Raw genomic sequence first — 15569 nt, forward strand, 5'->3', positions numbered from 1 at the left:
ACTATTTTCACTGGCTTGAAGCGGGACTCCTCTTTGGTGTTGCTTATGCAACACCAAAGAGGAGATATGTTAGCCAATGTCTCTCTAATGCCAATAATCTTTGGCCAGGATGAACCAACCAATGCCAGAAACTCCTCCCCCTTGTTCCAAATGCTTCTGGCATTAATGTACGTAAAGTGCAATAGCTCTTCAGGCCCACTATCCTTATGCTTTATACTAACTATCCCATTCTGGTTTGTTATCAGTGGTACTAACTTAGGAATTTGCACATTCTTACATTCAACTGCCTCACTGGTATCTGAATCATAGCTATGTTTAACCTGGCATTAGTAAGGTCACAGATCCCAAAGATCCTTACTAACCCCCACCTTACTGCCGCCATCTTACTAACGCCAGGTTAAGTGGACTCAAATCAGATATTAGCATATCCCCCTCCCCACCATCCTCTCCTATCTTGCCTATTCCTAAAAATACTGTACCCTTTACATTCAATAACAGTTAGTATGCTTCTGATAGCTAGTTCTCACCAATACCAATAATCTGAGGCCACAATATATTCCCAGGCAACAAACTCAGCTCCATTGCTCTCTGGTATTTGCATAGATAATTTACCTCTATCCTCTCTTGTATACTTTTCTATGTAGGCTGCATGATCTAGATGGCCAACTTTCACATTTCTGTTCATATTTAATGCTTCTGCAGAAATCCACATCCATACTTAAATCCAAACTGTATTAACACACAATCATCTCCATTATTGATCATATTTGTATCATTAATATAGTTGCATAACTTGGCTTTTATGCAGATTCGCACCATTCCTATCATAGTCTAGTTACCCTGACTGTCTCATGCGAGGAAATAATTTTGAGACTCCTGATACCAAACTCATTTAAGCATGGGCCATCCCAGTTATATAAACTCCTTCCTCCTTCAAACTGACTCCACACATTCAAGAACTCTCAATCACTCTTTCTACACAGAATCATTTGCTATCACAGCCCTTCTTAATTTTGTCTTGTATCTATGTAAATAGATATGACAAAATTTGTCCGCATGATTAGCCTAGTGGCTGTGTGCTTCGCGACCATATGCCTGGGGAAGGAGTGTCCTAAGTTTGATTCCCGTCGGTGACGTAAGGAGCTGAAGGATCTTCCTCGGCCATAGCCAAGTTAGCTGGTCTTGGGCGTGGACAGTAGGGTTTTTTCTCCAGTTTATCCTCGGATTTTTCATCCCACAAAGCAGACAAAACAGGTCTTAAGAGCTCAACACTACGGACACAGGATTCTCCGGGGCATAGGGCTGACCACCTTATCCTGTGAACAGTTTCAGGTCTGATAATTAATAAACCCTCGACACTACAAGGTAAAAGAAAGATAAGATCTATGTAATATATCAACTATTTTGACTTTCTCACTCTTGTTTCTTCCAGCATTCCTTTCATATCTTCTCATATTGTACTTAATTGCCTCACAAATAATTTTTTCGACCAGAACTAACATCTGTTTTCTTTTTAAAAAAAATAAATAATTCATTATTTATTTTTTTTATTTTACCACCTGGAAAACACAAAGTAATAACACCATCATATCATAAATCCATCCATCCATCTTCAAAGCCCACCTTTCCTAATTGGGTTGTGGGGCAGCAGCTGCAAGAGGGACTTCCAATGGTCATGATCCTCCGCCACTAAGCTCAGGTGTTCTTGTGGGACTTCCAATGGTCATGATCCTCCACCACCAAGCTCAGGTGTTCTTGTGGGACTTCCAATGGTCATGATCCTCCGCCACCAAGCTCAGGTGTTCTTGTGGGACTCCCAGACATGTCCACCCAAAGTTTTGGATATAATCTATCCAGTGAATCCTTGGCCTTCCACGTGTCCTCCCACCCTCTGGCTTGGCAAAGAGAGCCTGCTAGGAGAGCCTCTCCTGTGGCATTCTGACCAGGTGCTTGTACCATCATAACTGTGATTTCTCAACACGGAGAAGCAGTGGTCGAGTATTGAGAATTTCCTGAATTGCAGAGTTTCCGACTCTGTCGAGTCATCAGCCCCACAACCCCTCGCAGGAACCTCATTTCAGTCACTCGGCCAAGCTCCCGCAATATTGCTCTTGTTGTTGCTCAGCCAATTCGAGTATCTAGCTCTACATCCCACTTTCCATCACTCGTGAATATGGATCCAAGGTATTTAAACTTCTCCACCTGCCTCAGTGGGACTCCACTCTGGGAGTGGAGTCCCAGACAACCATTCCAGTGTAGAGTACACTGGGATGGTTGTTTTGAGACCACAAATGTTTCCGTTTTGGCCACACTGATCTTCATCTCGGCTTCTGCACAAACAGCTACAAACCTATCCAGGGTCCGCCACAGGTCAGCTATAAATCACGTATAATAATTGAATCTCCACACTATATCCCATTTATAATCGATTTTACCTACCTGATTAAAATCAATGTGATATCTTACCTGATTCAGTGCTTTCTCCTTTTGTATCTCTTTTGCTGCCTACTATTCATATCCCTTGCATGTCTCTAATCACTTAACTTTTTCCAAATTCCTCGTTGTCTGTAATGACTTGCTTTTGTCTAGATATTTCTAAAGTTAATTCATTTACTCCTTTTCTTTGCAAGTTTTTGAAATGACAAGATTAATGGTTTCCTTGTTAACAATTTCACTGGCATTCCTCTTTGTTGCTGCTGTATTGTTCTTGCAAGGTTTCAGTGCCCTTTTATGATACTACTCTATTAAAGTATTCAACAAAACAGAGAAATATATCTAATAATTATAAATACACAAAAATCAATAGTAATATTGCTATAAAAAAACTAATTATTCTCAGAAAATCATAAAAAGTAACCAATTTCAAAGGAGTAAAACTTAGTCCTTAATATCTTAACTTTCAAAGTGTAATAAGAATTGTCACATTAAAAATGGTTGAAAATAACTTACTGATGCATCCAAGAATCTTAAAATTCTCAGCAGCTGAATATAATAATTTTAAGTTCATCCTCACATCATCTCCATCCTGCAAAATAAACTGGCTCAAAAGAATACTTGCCATTAATAGACAATGCACTGGTCTACCTCATTTGCTTTAGCTGTTTCCAACCAAACCAAACACACTCTTAGTGATGATATGACAAAGTATGTGACATACTTATTGGATGGCAGGTTATTGTATGGATATGTGCATTTCCTCATATGCACACATTGAAGTGTGTGTGTGGGGGGGGTAATCCTGGTGTAGTCCTTGGATTGATTCTCCTACTTATGGCATATAATTCAATATTTTATTCACTAATTTAGGCACCATCCAGGTGCTCCCTAATGCATATTTCATTTCCCTAGCTCTTGAATTAAACTGGTATCTTTTATAGCAGGCTCATTATTAATATTGTTGTCTATTGTATTTTTCAAACCAGTTTGTTTCATATATTCATTTGACAAGTGACATACAGTCATTTGCTGATGATGATGCAAAGATAGGTAGGGTAATCAGGAATGCTGCTGATATGCAGTCTTTGCACAATGATTTGAATAGGCTGGAATTGTGGGCATGGGAAAATGGGTGTCAGTTCAATGTCAGTAAATGTAAAGTTATTCACTTCGGCATGATTAGATATCCAATGTCGAAAAAGCTGATGAAGCTAGGGATCTTGGAGTGTTAATAGATAAGAAGTTGAAGTTTAGGTGCCATATGGCAAAGGCTGCAAAATACAACTCAAAAGATAACTGCACTGAAATGAGCATTCACATGTAAAGATAAGGATGTTATTTTGCCTCTTTACAAGACCTTGATAAGACCTCACTTGGACTATTGTGCACAGGTGTGGTGTCCTGGTTTTCGTTGCAATTCTGATATATTGGAGAGAGAGTACAAAAAAGAGTGTAAAAGGAAGATAAGATCTATGTAATATATCGACTATTTTGACTTTCTCACTCTTGCTTTTTCCAGCATTCCAAAATGATATCAGAATTGTGGAATACTGATTATGAAGATAGACTGAGAATTTGTAGACTGCAGACACTAGCAAACAGGAGAAAGAGGGGTGATAAGATTGAGACTTACAAACTTCTGAAGGGGTCATACAGGATTTCAATTGATGGAATTTTTCAATTGATGGAGAGTGGGGAAAGGATGAGAGGGCATCCTTGGAAGCTGAGAATGAATGCCACCAAGAAGGGTGCGAGGGCTAGATTTTTCTCTCAGAGGGTGGTGCATGATTGGAATGGATTGCCATTGGATGTTATGAATGCAAGCAGTGTGAATGAATTCAGGAATAAGTATGATAGCTGGTGTGTGTAGTATGTGGCCTCCCTTGATGAGTGACTCCCTGGAGGTCCCTCTTCATCATAATAATATATCAGGGGTGAATATTCCAGGTGTGCAGTGCTCATCGACTGAATAGCAATAACTCCGATATTATATTTTTGCATTTATTCCCATTAAAGACTCCCCTTAAAATAAACACAATATACTAATCTTTTTCGTGTGATGGTACGCAGCTGTGATTCCCCTTTACGGGGAAGGACAGCACCATCTAAGTACCCCCAAATTTTATCCGGGCTCCTGAACCGGCATAGGCTACCAAATCAGACCTATGGCTGGGTCAGTATTACGAGACTGGTTTGCCTGCTTGTGGGATGAAAAACCCTGCTGTCCACGCCCAAGACCAACTAACTTGGCTACGGCTGAGGAAGATCCTTAAGCTCCTTGCGTCGTCGACATGAATCGAACCTAGGATACTCCTTCCCCAGGCATATGGTTGCGAAGCGCATAGCCACTAGGACCACACGGACTGATATACTAATGCTTCATGAAGAGGATACTTTTCCACGCATAAACATTTATGTTTATGCATCACATTCATGTTAATAGCCCAGGTGTGCATTCAAAATACATACACCTCTAAGCCCTTTGAAAAGATGCACAGATGGTGCAGCAGATCAAATTCTTAGCATTCTAGTAGTTTTAAACCATTCAGAAGGCAAGGCACAGTGAACTCTGAGACAATAGCACCTAGAGGCTGTGATTAGTTATTGCGTCAACTAATCTAATTGAATGCTGTCACATTTGTCATGAGTTGCTGTTTTTTTTTTTTGAGTTTCATCTGTTTGTGAACTAACGTGTTAAGCAAGAGTTTTTATATAAGATAGACAAATTTGTAATATACAATTTTAGATAAACATAACTTTTTTGCCCATATTTTCAATGGGAAACAGTATTATACAATAGTTGAAGGAGGTAAGCTTCGTCCTCCTTTTCCAAATTTTATACAGAGTAATTCAAATATACCAACCAAATATAACATTCTCCTTCATTGTTTTCTAATATACAGTATCTTAAAACAAACATTGTTCCCCCATTCTGCCCAGATTTGATTACAATTAATTACATTAGACCAGGGGTCGCCAAAGTCATTTGCCCGTCAACCCCTTCAAGCATTTGACTTTTTATCAACCCCCTATATTTTACTATTACGTAATTATAATAGGACAAGCAAAAAAAGACACCTATGCGAGTTTTTAGATTGTTTATTTTATAGTTAGTGTTTATTGTATGTATAATATAGTATATTACTACTACTATCACTAGTAACTAGTAATATCACTGGTATTACTAGTGATATTAATAAACTATTGGTATTACTACCAGCGCTGCTCAACTCTTCAACATAGAGAAGTTTAGCTCGTGAATGAATAACGATTGAATTATAATATGTATGTTGATGAATTTTAGAACATTAACGCTCACTTGTATGTCGGTGCGCAAAAATGAGACTGGGATCGAATACTTGTATCAGTAAATAAGAACCACGCGCGTGTTGCAATCTCACTCCCACTGCACCGGCTGGCAGGAACCACCAACATCCGTTTCTTGGTAAATATATCATTTTGGCCTACTTGATTGGCCTCAGTAACTATTTTCATGATCTTACTCCATGGAGGTACCGATCCCACGATTCACTCTTAATTGCGTTGTCATTACCTCTATGTCTTTTGTCATGGAGGTAATCCAAGTTAACTGAATTAAATATTACCCATACATGATGTCTTATATTTTTGTGTCGACCCTCAATCGACCCCAACAATGTCATATCGACCCCTTTGGCGACCACTGCATTAGACCATTAAGATGAGCAATGATGTGCTATATACTCTTAAAACTTTTATACATCGATAACAATGCAATCATATGGTCAAACTGACATGAATTTTGAAGAGCAGGTTGCATAAGCCACAACAGCACACTCAACTGAAATGGACCGTAACGCCACTGATATATATTAGCCACACACTTAAAGGCAGAAAGAAACCCTGTTATCCTTATAAGAAAAATGAAAACCTTTATTTCAGAGAAATGTTCATGTCAACAATGGTAATTGAACCCACATCTTTTCTGAGCAAAATGATGCAAGTCACATCATCCATCCAACCACATGTGGGTTATAATTTGCAGTTATTAAACCAGTGCTGTACCTAAAACAGCCAAACCCTTGAAACCCTTAAGGTAGTTCATATGCTTACTTCAGGATCTTGAAAGAATCCAACAAATCTCGTTGCAATTATGCATCACATTTCATTTTATGGAGGGGGAGGAAATGCATGGACATCTACAGAAGTTGAGAATGAATGTCGTCGAGAAGAGGACTATTTTTCCTCTCAGAGTAGTGCATGAATGGATTGCCATTGGATGTTGTGTGTGTGTAAGCAATGTGAATGAATTAAAGAACAGGTATGACAGATCGTGCGAATAGCATGGCCTCCGTCGATAAGTTCCCGATTCCCTGGAGGTCTCCCAATAATATTTTAAACACACAACAGGAACAGAATTGTAAGATTAAAAGATAGTTTTTCCTGTGTCATGATGATACATAAAGCATTTATTCATTGAAAAACAGTTAGGGCATAACTATTTTTGATTCAACAATGAAAAAGTATACAGGATATATTTCTATTTTGGTCAGTTGCTCTGTCTAACAAATTTTTCATGTAACAAGTGTAAAACTCTATGTAGCTTAGAAATACCAAAGTGCTTTACATCGATTTTTACAGAGGTCAAGTCTCATGAGAATGTGACAAAAATAACCTTGTTTGTCTTTATGTATTTTATGTTAAATATTAATGTAAATAACCCTATGAGAAATGACTGTATTTACTGTTTTAACTAAAATTTCTAGAATGTCAAAAACAAAGGCAATGCTTTGCCATCAGAACTTTGTATAATAGCTATGTATAAGAGCACAAGAAAGTTTTTTTTTACGATTAAGTGTGTGAGAAAGTTGTTTACATGCAGCTCTGCATATAAACACCTTCAAAGTTAGTATCAAAGAGATCCACTAGGTTCAGACAAGTTTCTGCTGCCTGACAAAATAAGAAAAAAGGACTGCATGGAGGAGAAGAAAGAACAGAGCTGGTTTTATCAAAAGATCAAGGAGATGTGCCAATTTCTTTGTGGGTTACAACCCTTACAACCAAAGGGACTGAGCCGAGGCCCAGTTACCAAAAAGAGAGGTGAAGTGCAGTTACTGAAGAGAGGCGAGGCACAGTTACCAAGGAGGAGAGAACCAGAGGCAGTCGGAATCCAGAGGACCAGACGTTACGGCAAACCCACGCCAGACCTGAGCCAAGTGTCGGTCGGATGTCCTTTTTGCCGCGGGAGGTCAGCCGGAGCCAAAAGACACAGAACGATCTTCAAGCCTGTATGCTGAAACCTCTTGTCTGAGCTTTGAGTACTGGGAAAATTGCAGTCCAAGACCCACCAAGATCCCGATTAGCCACCCCGAAGCAAGACTCCAGATGGAAGCCTAAGGCCAGAGATGAAAGAAAAAGCATAGAGACTTTAGTGCAGGACCTTTGGAAGAGTGTCGCAACAGAACCTCTGTAACTTTGCTCCATCTTCTGTTGTACATTACTTTTGTAATATAGGAGATATGTTAGAGATGGACTGATAAGAAATAGTAATAAGAAATATCCACAAGAGAGTGCTCTGATTTGTTATTAATTGGAATATAATTTGCGAGATAACGTGGCATAGCTAGCTAACCTCTTTGCGAGTAAATTGGTTTCGGTAATTTTGATTTAATAAGCAGAGAAGTATATGCTGTATAGTCATTTAATGTAGAAAAGCAAAAGTTTGTTTCTTTATACTAAAAGTCTGAAGGATAGGTAGAGAGAGTAACCTCCCTATCCCTTATTTAATGTACTTTATTAATTAATGTAAATAAATGTGTTTTAATTATATGTCAATAGAGTTCCGCCTGATCTTTTATTTTACAATGCCCTGTTTCTAAAAAAAAAAAAAAAAAATCGGACTTGTGAGCGGGAAACAACTAAGGCATTAATGCACAGTTTAAGTACTGTACTTAAGAACCACGACTATTTATATAACCTTTGTTGAAGGAATTTACGCTAGTAAGAGAGAGAAATCTACCAGTTGTTTTACTGAGTCTTGTGCTGATATTGATATACTGGTGGCGCAGTCTAAATAAATAAATTTTCCAGTGTTCTTAGGCATACGACTAGTAAATACGAAAGGTGGATAAACATACTACGCAATAGAATAAGTAAGAGAGGTTACGAGAGAAAGCGTGCACTGCTATAAAGAATAAAGATATTTTAATAGCATGGTAACGGTAACCAAGCAGGATCATAAATAGCAATTAATAGACACTGTTACACAAGTATGATCAATTTTAACAAATTGTTTGAACCATTTCAAAACGGTCATCTCCATATGATAAAAAAATCATATGGAAGAAATCCAATTTTTTTTCCCCACATGGCAGAGTAATTCTATAATTTTCAGTTTCTACAAGTTCTGAAGCTTCTTGCAGCATTTATTTTTTAACTGCCGTTGTTTCTGAAAATTATTTTCTATGAGCACCTGTAGTTGCATACATTGAAACTAAACTTGAGAATACATTCATACTATTGGTAAGCATAACAATAAATAGAATGCTACAAATCCCATTGCCAAAAGATTCTAAGCAAACCATTAGTTGAACTAAGAATTAGATAATCTAGCTCCCCTGCTCTATAGACCAAACATGGAACCTTTCACTTTACTCTCAATAAGAAGGGTGATGGCTCATAGCAGAGGATAAAAATCACCTACCACTTAATGATTTTCAAATATCCATGTCACAGCAGGATTCAAACTCACAGCTTGTTGATCAAATGGTACATTATCCATTCAGGCTACCAGGATAGTCGTGTGTTAAATTCATACTATTGTTAAAAAAGTGGTGGGAAAGGGATGTAGTGTAGACTTATAGAGTTGACTGTGATATCAAGAAAGAAAATTACAAATAGCACATAGAACAGTATTAAAATACTTTATTTTTTTTTTAATTCCAAAGATATTGCCGACAAACATGGCATTGCTCTACACAAGAGCTAACAAATTCTTGAATAACCACATTAACATCTACATTTTCTAGATTAATTCTTATTTTATGACAGCTTGAAATTCATGAAATTAACAATTTGCGAGAATGGGTGAAACGACTATTCATCATACAGTGGATACTGATAAATTATTCATGAGAATACTGTATATATATTCTAGAAGTGCATCTAATATAATAACAGATGGTTGTTAGCTATGACTGATTATAATCAAAACAAAAAAGTATATATTTTTCAAAGAAATGCAATATCTTAAGAATGATCAGAATTTCCCATCCCTTTCAAAAGAAACATTTTTTCTTAACAGATCCGACTTAACAAATCTTGAAATTGTAACTACTTAATTCTGTGAGATATCTTGATGCAGTCAAGACATCAAGAGGACAACATTTATGGTGGAAGACAAAATTGAATTTTTTAAGTCATATTCAATGATGCCAGTGGCAAGTTTAGTTGCCAAAGTAACTACAAGAAACTCCCAACAGAAATTTACCTCTTGGAGGAGGTATTACATTGTAAATTTCTACAAAAGAAATCATTCTTATAATAAATGCACCTTTGAAATATTTTCCCCCACCACTCAAGGAATTATGTATGACTTGTTTCAAAATTACGAACCCAGCTGTGCAAAATGGTTCCTACAGACCAACTCTTTCCAGCTTTACCCCCCCCCCCACGTTGTGTGGCTCTGGGTCTAATATGCATACAATATGCTGCTTAAATTTTAATGCAGTGTTGATGTTTTTGTATATCTGAAATGTAGGCCATTTATGGAAGTGCCTTGGCAAATAGTTAACTATGTTACACGGTTGGAAAGAATTACTTTTATAAATACTATAATGATATACAAATACCAATATGAATTTGGTTTGAATGTACAACCTACAGAACTACCAATATATTTCATTATTTACTTATTTTTTCCATATTTCCTATAGGAGTTTAAGAAATAGTACTGGGGTCACGTTTTCGATTATGATAGTATGATAGAAAAAATGTCACAGCCCTGAAATAATTGAATATCAGCCAATAGCACAATTGGGATGTTTTGTTAAGTTCGAAAATTTAATTAACATTTTTTTATTAGTAGATAAATGAGATTAAAAACACAAGAAATTAAAAAAAATAAAATAAAATAGACGCGGACCATTGCAATTTATCAATATGAAAACAGAAGTTTGATTGGTCTGTGAAAATAAATCAGCCGGGATTAGCAGTTAAGGCACAAACACACACACAAAAGCGTTATTACGACCCCGTACGATTAAAGGATTCAAAAACAAGCGCGACTTCATGAACGTTATTGCGAAGTGGAGGGGTGGAAATACGTGTATGATATCCGGCCGATTTCTACATAATAGGATACATACTGATAAGTACCAAGCATGTTGCAATGCTACAAACCAAGAGGGGTTACGATGAACAAACAAAAACTGAAACTCATCTAGCTGTTGGGAACTTCCGCATATTTAAATATTGCATTTGATGAAAGTGGATGACAAATGTTATAAAATTTGCTTATTCGTTCCCCAGTGTGTGATTATATTCGCTCACGTAGGGGTTAAAAAAGTTATTTATAATTCAAGTATTAATCAGTGTTAGCGCGTGGAAAATAGAATGTGGGAAGCAAAATATTAAAAAACAATCACAAATAACTGAACATTAAGACCGCGGGAACCGATAAAGAGGAGGTAAACACTTTTGTTTTTGCCAAATGTCTACTAGACAACTGCCTAAGAAGAACGGAGTGGACGGACAATACAGGAAAACTTTACAAACATTTAACCGAAGACTTATCTGAGATACGACTGTGAGACAAGAAATGTCAGATGAACTCTGAATTTCACTTGCAATGTAATGAAGTCGACTGTTTCTTTCTCCGCTTACAAATGAATCCCAATTTCTACTACCCAGCCATGTTACTCTAATAAAAGTTCGGTGCCGTTTCTAGTACTGATCTTTGATCATAGTATCACCATTAGAGAAATTCCTAAAGCAAAGAAGATGGAAATAGTAGCCCTGATCACTGAAGCTTCGTTACATTTCGATGTGAAACACTGACAAACATTCTGCCTCCCTCCAAGACCAGCTTTGTAATAACAGGGTTTATCGGGATCACCTTCGGTAGCACACTGCCGTATTACTCGTTTACGATCTTCCTCTGAAAAAAATAAAAAAAAAAAAAAAAAACGTTTACAGTATATGAATACATGAGCTTAAAACTGGAATTATTGACAATTTTTTCGTTTTAATATTTCCATAATATACATAATGATATAAACCGAAGTATGTGTTCGTTTCTAAAAGAGAGAACTCGTAACATTATAAACCAAAGAAAATCATAAAGCATACATTTCTTGTGTCTTGCTTGTTTATAACTTTCTTTCTATCAAACATTTTTAACAAATACGGATTACAACGTTGATTACGAGGTGGCGCAATTGCAACCATAAAAACTACATGTTGCGTTCATACATCTTCGTAATAGGGGAAATACAAGTTTGGCACAGTTCCAAGAAGACATTAGCATGAAATAGATACACGTACGATTGCAGAATACAATATTAACAGAAAATTGCTTCATTACCTAGGAATGGCAGTTATTCCCAGAACGGTAATCTATTGCAGCTTATCCGGATTAACTACTTTATATATTACGTTGTCTGGCTATCCACAATACCGGTACTGTTTTCTAGAGAGCCCATTTAAGCTGAGTATTAGCACACTGAAACCCTGCCATGACCCAGCAAATATGACTGTCGAAATAACTATGTTGCGACACATCGTGGTTAGCTGTTTAAAGTAATCAATCAACCTTTTTATTAATAATTAGTCTTCGAGTGCTCCGAAAGGTAAAGACCAATAAATTATGTCTTTAAAAATAGGGCGCCAAGCATGCTTCGATGGAATTCTAGGTTTTTAATGATTAAAAGCATGCGTAATAGTTAACGTTATCATAGATTAATGGATCTTAAAAATATTAGAACAAAAATGGCATCTCCATGGAATTCCAACTCATTCTAGAATTCTCATTTGTACCTAATCTACTCACTGTGCAAAACTGTTCCTAAATCAATAGTTTCGAATTTGCTACGCGCCTTTTAATATAATATGCAGGTGTTAATGATTACAGCAAGGCATACAACACCTAGTTTGCTAAGACTGAGATCTGTCTGTCCTACTTCGTATTTACTGTGGGTAACTCAATTAACCCATCAAGAAGTTGGAATATTTTCAGCCGAGATGGAGAAGTCAGTGTTTTAACCCAAGAAAAATAGCTGTTTCCTCAATAGTAGTGTTAAAGATCCTGACATTTAGAGCAAGTATTTTACACATGCACAACGCCTCACTTTAAAATAGGGACGTGCCTTAGGGAAAACATGTTTTAGCTTCAAGACTGCATAAAGGGAAACTGGTGCGCAGATGCATTAAGCGTAAACTTTGTCTTTTATAAATCAGATGTTATGTCATGAACCTGACTAAAAATAGCTATACGAGTGAAATCTTATTGATCGGTTTACCTAGCGGAGTTCAAAAGTGATGAGTATCGCGTTAACCACTAACTTTAGCTATATTTGAGGGAATTTCCTGACTACATTGGCGCGCGCCATTAACAAAAGGTTGTGAACTTTGAGTACAACCAGTACTGGGGGATGACTAATGGTTTTTTTTTAGTGTGTATTTCTATCCATATAGTCCGGAAATCCTGCTCTAGTAACTGAACACGAAACACTTTCTAGCAAGTTAAGAAGCATGGCAGTGGTCTCGCACGGGGCAATGAAGTTCATCTACCCCTTCAAAACATTCACAAATATCCATGTTTACGGTGAGATTCCAACCCACAACTTAACTGGCTGGACAGCGGATGCAATATCCATTCGATCAATCATCCAGTTGAAACTGGTGAAACAGCAGATGAAAGCAAACAACTTAAAATATTGGACGGTAAAAATTACTACAACAAGTAATTGATACGGATGGAATTGAAAACTGGACTTCTTTACTTTAGAAAGTCAATGAGAAAGAGAAAATCTAAAAAATCAAGTACAATATCATGTATGATATAATCGGTATGCCATCACTTGTCTTCAACACTAAAAACAAAATACTTCAAAAGCAAGTTTGAGCACGGTTAGTAGTTGGAAGGGTTTCAATCGTTCGATGCTGTTGGCACACTCTTCCTCGATGAGTCTTTGGACTCCCTGTCACATAATAATAATGTGAATAATTAAACCCATATTTTAATACATTATCTTCCATAAATATCTGACTTGCTAATATACAAATATACAACGATGAGACTTTGTCAGAGTTCATCTGGTATATCTGTTCGATTCTAACAAAGTACCCTGCGGTCATATTTTTCAGTAGCTCAACAGCCAGAAACGCGTTTCGAAATGCTAGCTGGATGGCTTAAAGCATGGCTTAAAGCAGCGAAATATCTAGTTAAAAAAAGTGTGTGTGGGGGGGGGGGCTAAAAGGAAGATACTTTTGAGATGTGGTGGCGTCAGACCATCTTTTTGCCTCACCTATCGGCTGACTGCTACTGTATTGCGGGTTCTTAATAATAATAAAGCGATAGCATGTCTACAGAAGGGCTATCTTCTTTTAACTGCGCTATGATGCAACTGGAAGGACAAAAAGACAGTGATGCGTGCCTTTCGCTGCAAAAGCCTGGGTTTTCACTTGTCGTACTCGAACTTGTATGAAGAATTTTTTTCAACTGAAAAGGAATGCCAGTCTCCTATGGAAGTGAGCTTTTCCACCTTCAAATCAGACGATCGATCCGAGAACATAACAATTAACACTCTGAAAAAGTTCCATGTTTGGTCTAGCAGGGTTTTACACTATTTTTTTTTACACTGACCTTTCATGAATGGGAAACTAATCAATCACAACGCGGAGTTTTTAAAAAAAAAATTAATTAATTAAAAAAAAACTAATGTTAGTCTTATAATTGCAACATATTAAAAACATTACTTGGAACGATTTCACTCTGGAAAACAAAGTTTAATACAAAACTGCTTTTCTATACATAAATTACTTTCATTTTTATCAGAATGGGTATCGCCCAGAATGAAAAATGAAATACAAATCCTCACGTTTTGAACGGTCTTTAAATCTTTTTGGTGGTCAATTATCTATATATAAATAAACACGAAAAAAGGTGAACGTGTTCTCTTAAAATGTTAAATTACTAAATGATTAAAATACATACATACATCTTCAAGGCCCACCTTTCCTAATTAGGTTGTGGGGGGGGAGGGGTAAATAGCTGCAAGAGGAACTTCCAATGGTCACAATCCTCTGCCACCAAGCTCAAGTGTTTTGGTCGGATTCCCATGTCCACCCAAGGTTTTTGATATAATCTATCCAGCGAGTCCTTGGCCTTCCACCCTCTGGCTTGGCAAAGAGGGCCTGCTGAGGGAGCCTCTCTTGTGGCATTCTGACCAGGTGCCCGTACCAACGTAACTGTGATCTCTCAACACGGAGAAGCAGCAGTTGGGTATTGAGGATTTTCCGAATTGCAGAGCTTCTGCCTCTGTCGAGTCGTCATCCCCGCAACCCCTCGCAGGAACCTCATTTCAGCCACTTGGATTCCTGTCCGCATTCTTTCGGTCATCACCCAACTCTCATGACCATAGGGGTCATGAGAGTTATGAAGTTATAAAGTTATAGTTATAAAGCTAGTGATTTTACATTCATGTAATTAATATTCTAATTTAAAATAGCAAACTAGGTGTCTGAAAATCTCTTACAACCAAACAAAAATTAATCTAATCAGTGTGTAAATTTCACTTATATTTTGAAAAAGGCAGCTGGCGAAAAATTTTCATATTTAGATTACTGTGGAGGGTGATTACCTAGAAGCATTACTCATTGCTAGATGCGTTGCTTTTAATAAAATCATAAAAAAAGTATATTATATATTACGTGTAACACGTTCATTAATTTACAACTAAATGTCAGTCTTATAATGGGAACACGTTAAAGAAACTACATGCAAAATTTTAATAGTTGAAATACTTAATAACTGGGTTTTCAACCGCTGGCCAATAATTCGGTATTATAGGACTCCTGAAGTTTCAATTCATTTCAAATAACAAAAAATATTTTAGTTATTTTTTAAACCGATTTCTTTCTTTCACATCATCGTT

At 37.0% G+C, this 15569-nt stretch overlaps 1 protein-coding gene across 1 annotated transcript in view; it reads right to left on the minus strand.

Moving 5' to 3' along the window:
* Positions 1-9322: 9322 nt before the first annotated feature.
* LOC150099551 (uncharacterized) overlaps positions 9323-15569 on the minus strand; it is a 51113-nt gene continuing 44866 nt past the window's right edge. The window contains exon 3 of the mRNA XM_090404022.1: positions 9323-11572. Coding sequence (XP_090260148.1) covers positions 11376-11572 — 197 coding nt within the window. The 3' untranslated portion in view covers positions 9323-11375. The remainder of the gene's footprint in view (positions 11573-15569) is intronic.

Source organism: Typopeltis vanoorti, chromosome 14 (genome assembly GCF_054136105.1).
Source record: "Typopeltis vanoorti isolate ZY-2024b chromosome 14, IOZ_Tvanoo_1.0, whole genome shotgun sequence".
In the NCBI taxonomy this organism is placed as follows: domain Eukaryota; kingdom Metazoa; phylum Arthropoda; class Arachnida; order Uropygi; family Thelyphonidae; genus Typopeltis; species Typopeltis vanoorti.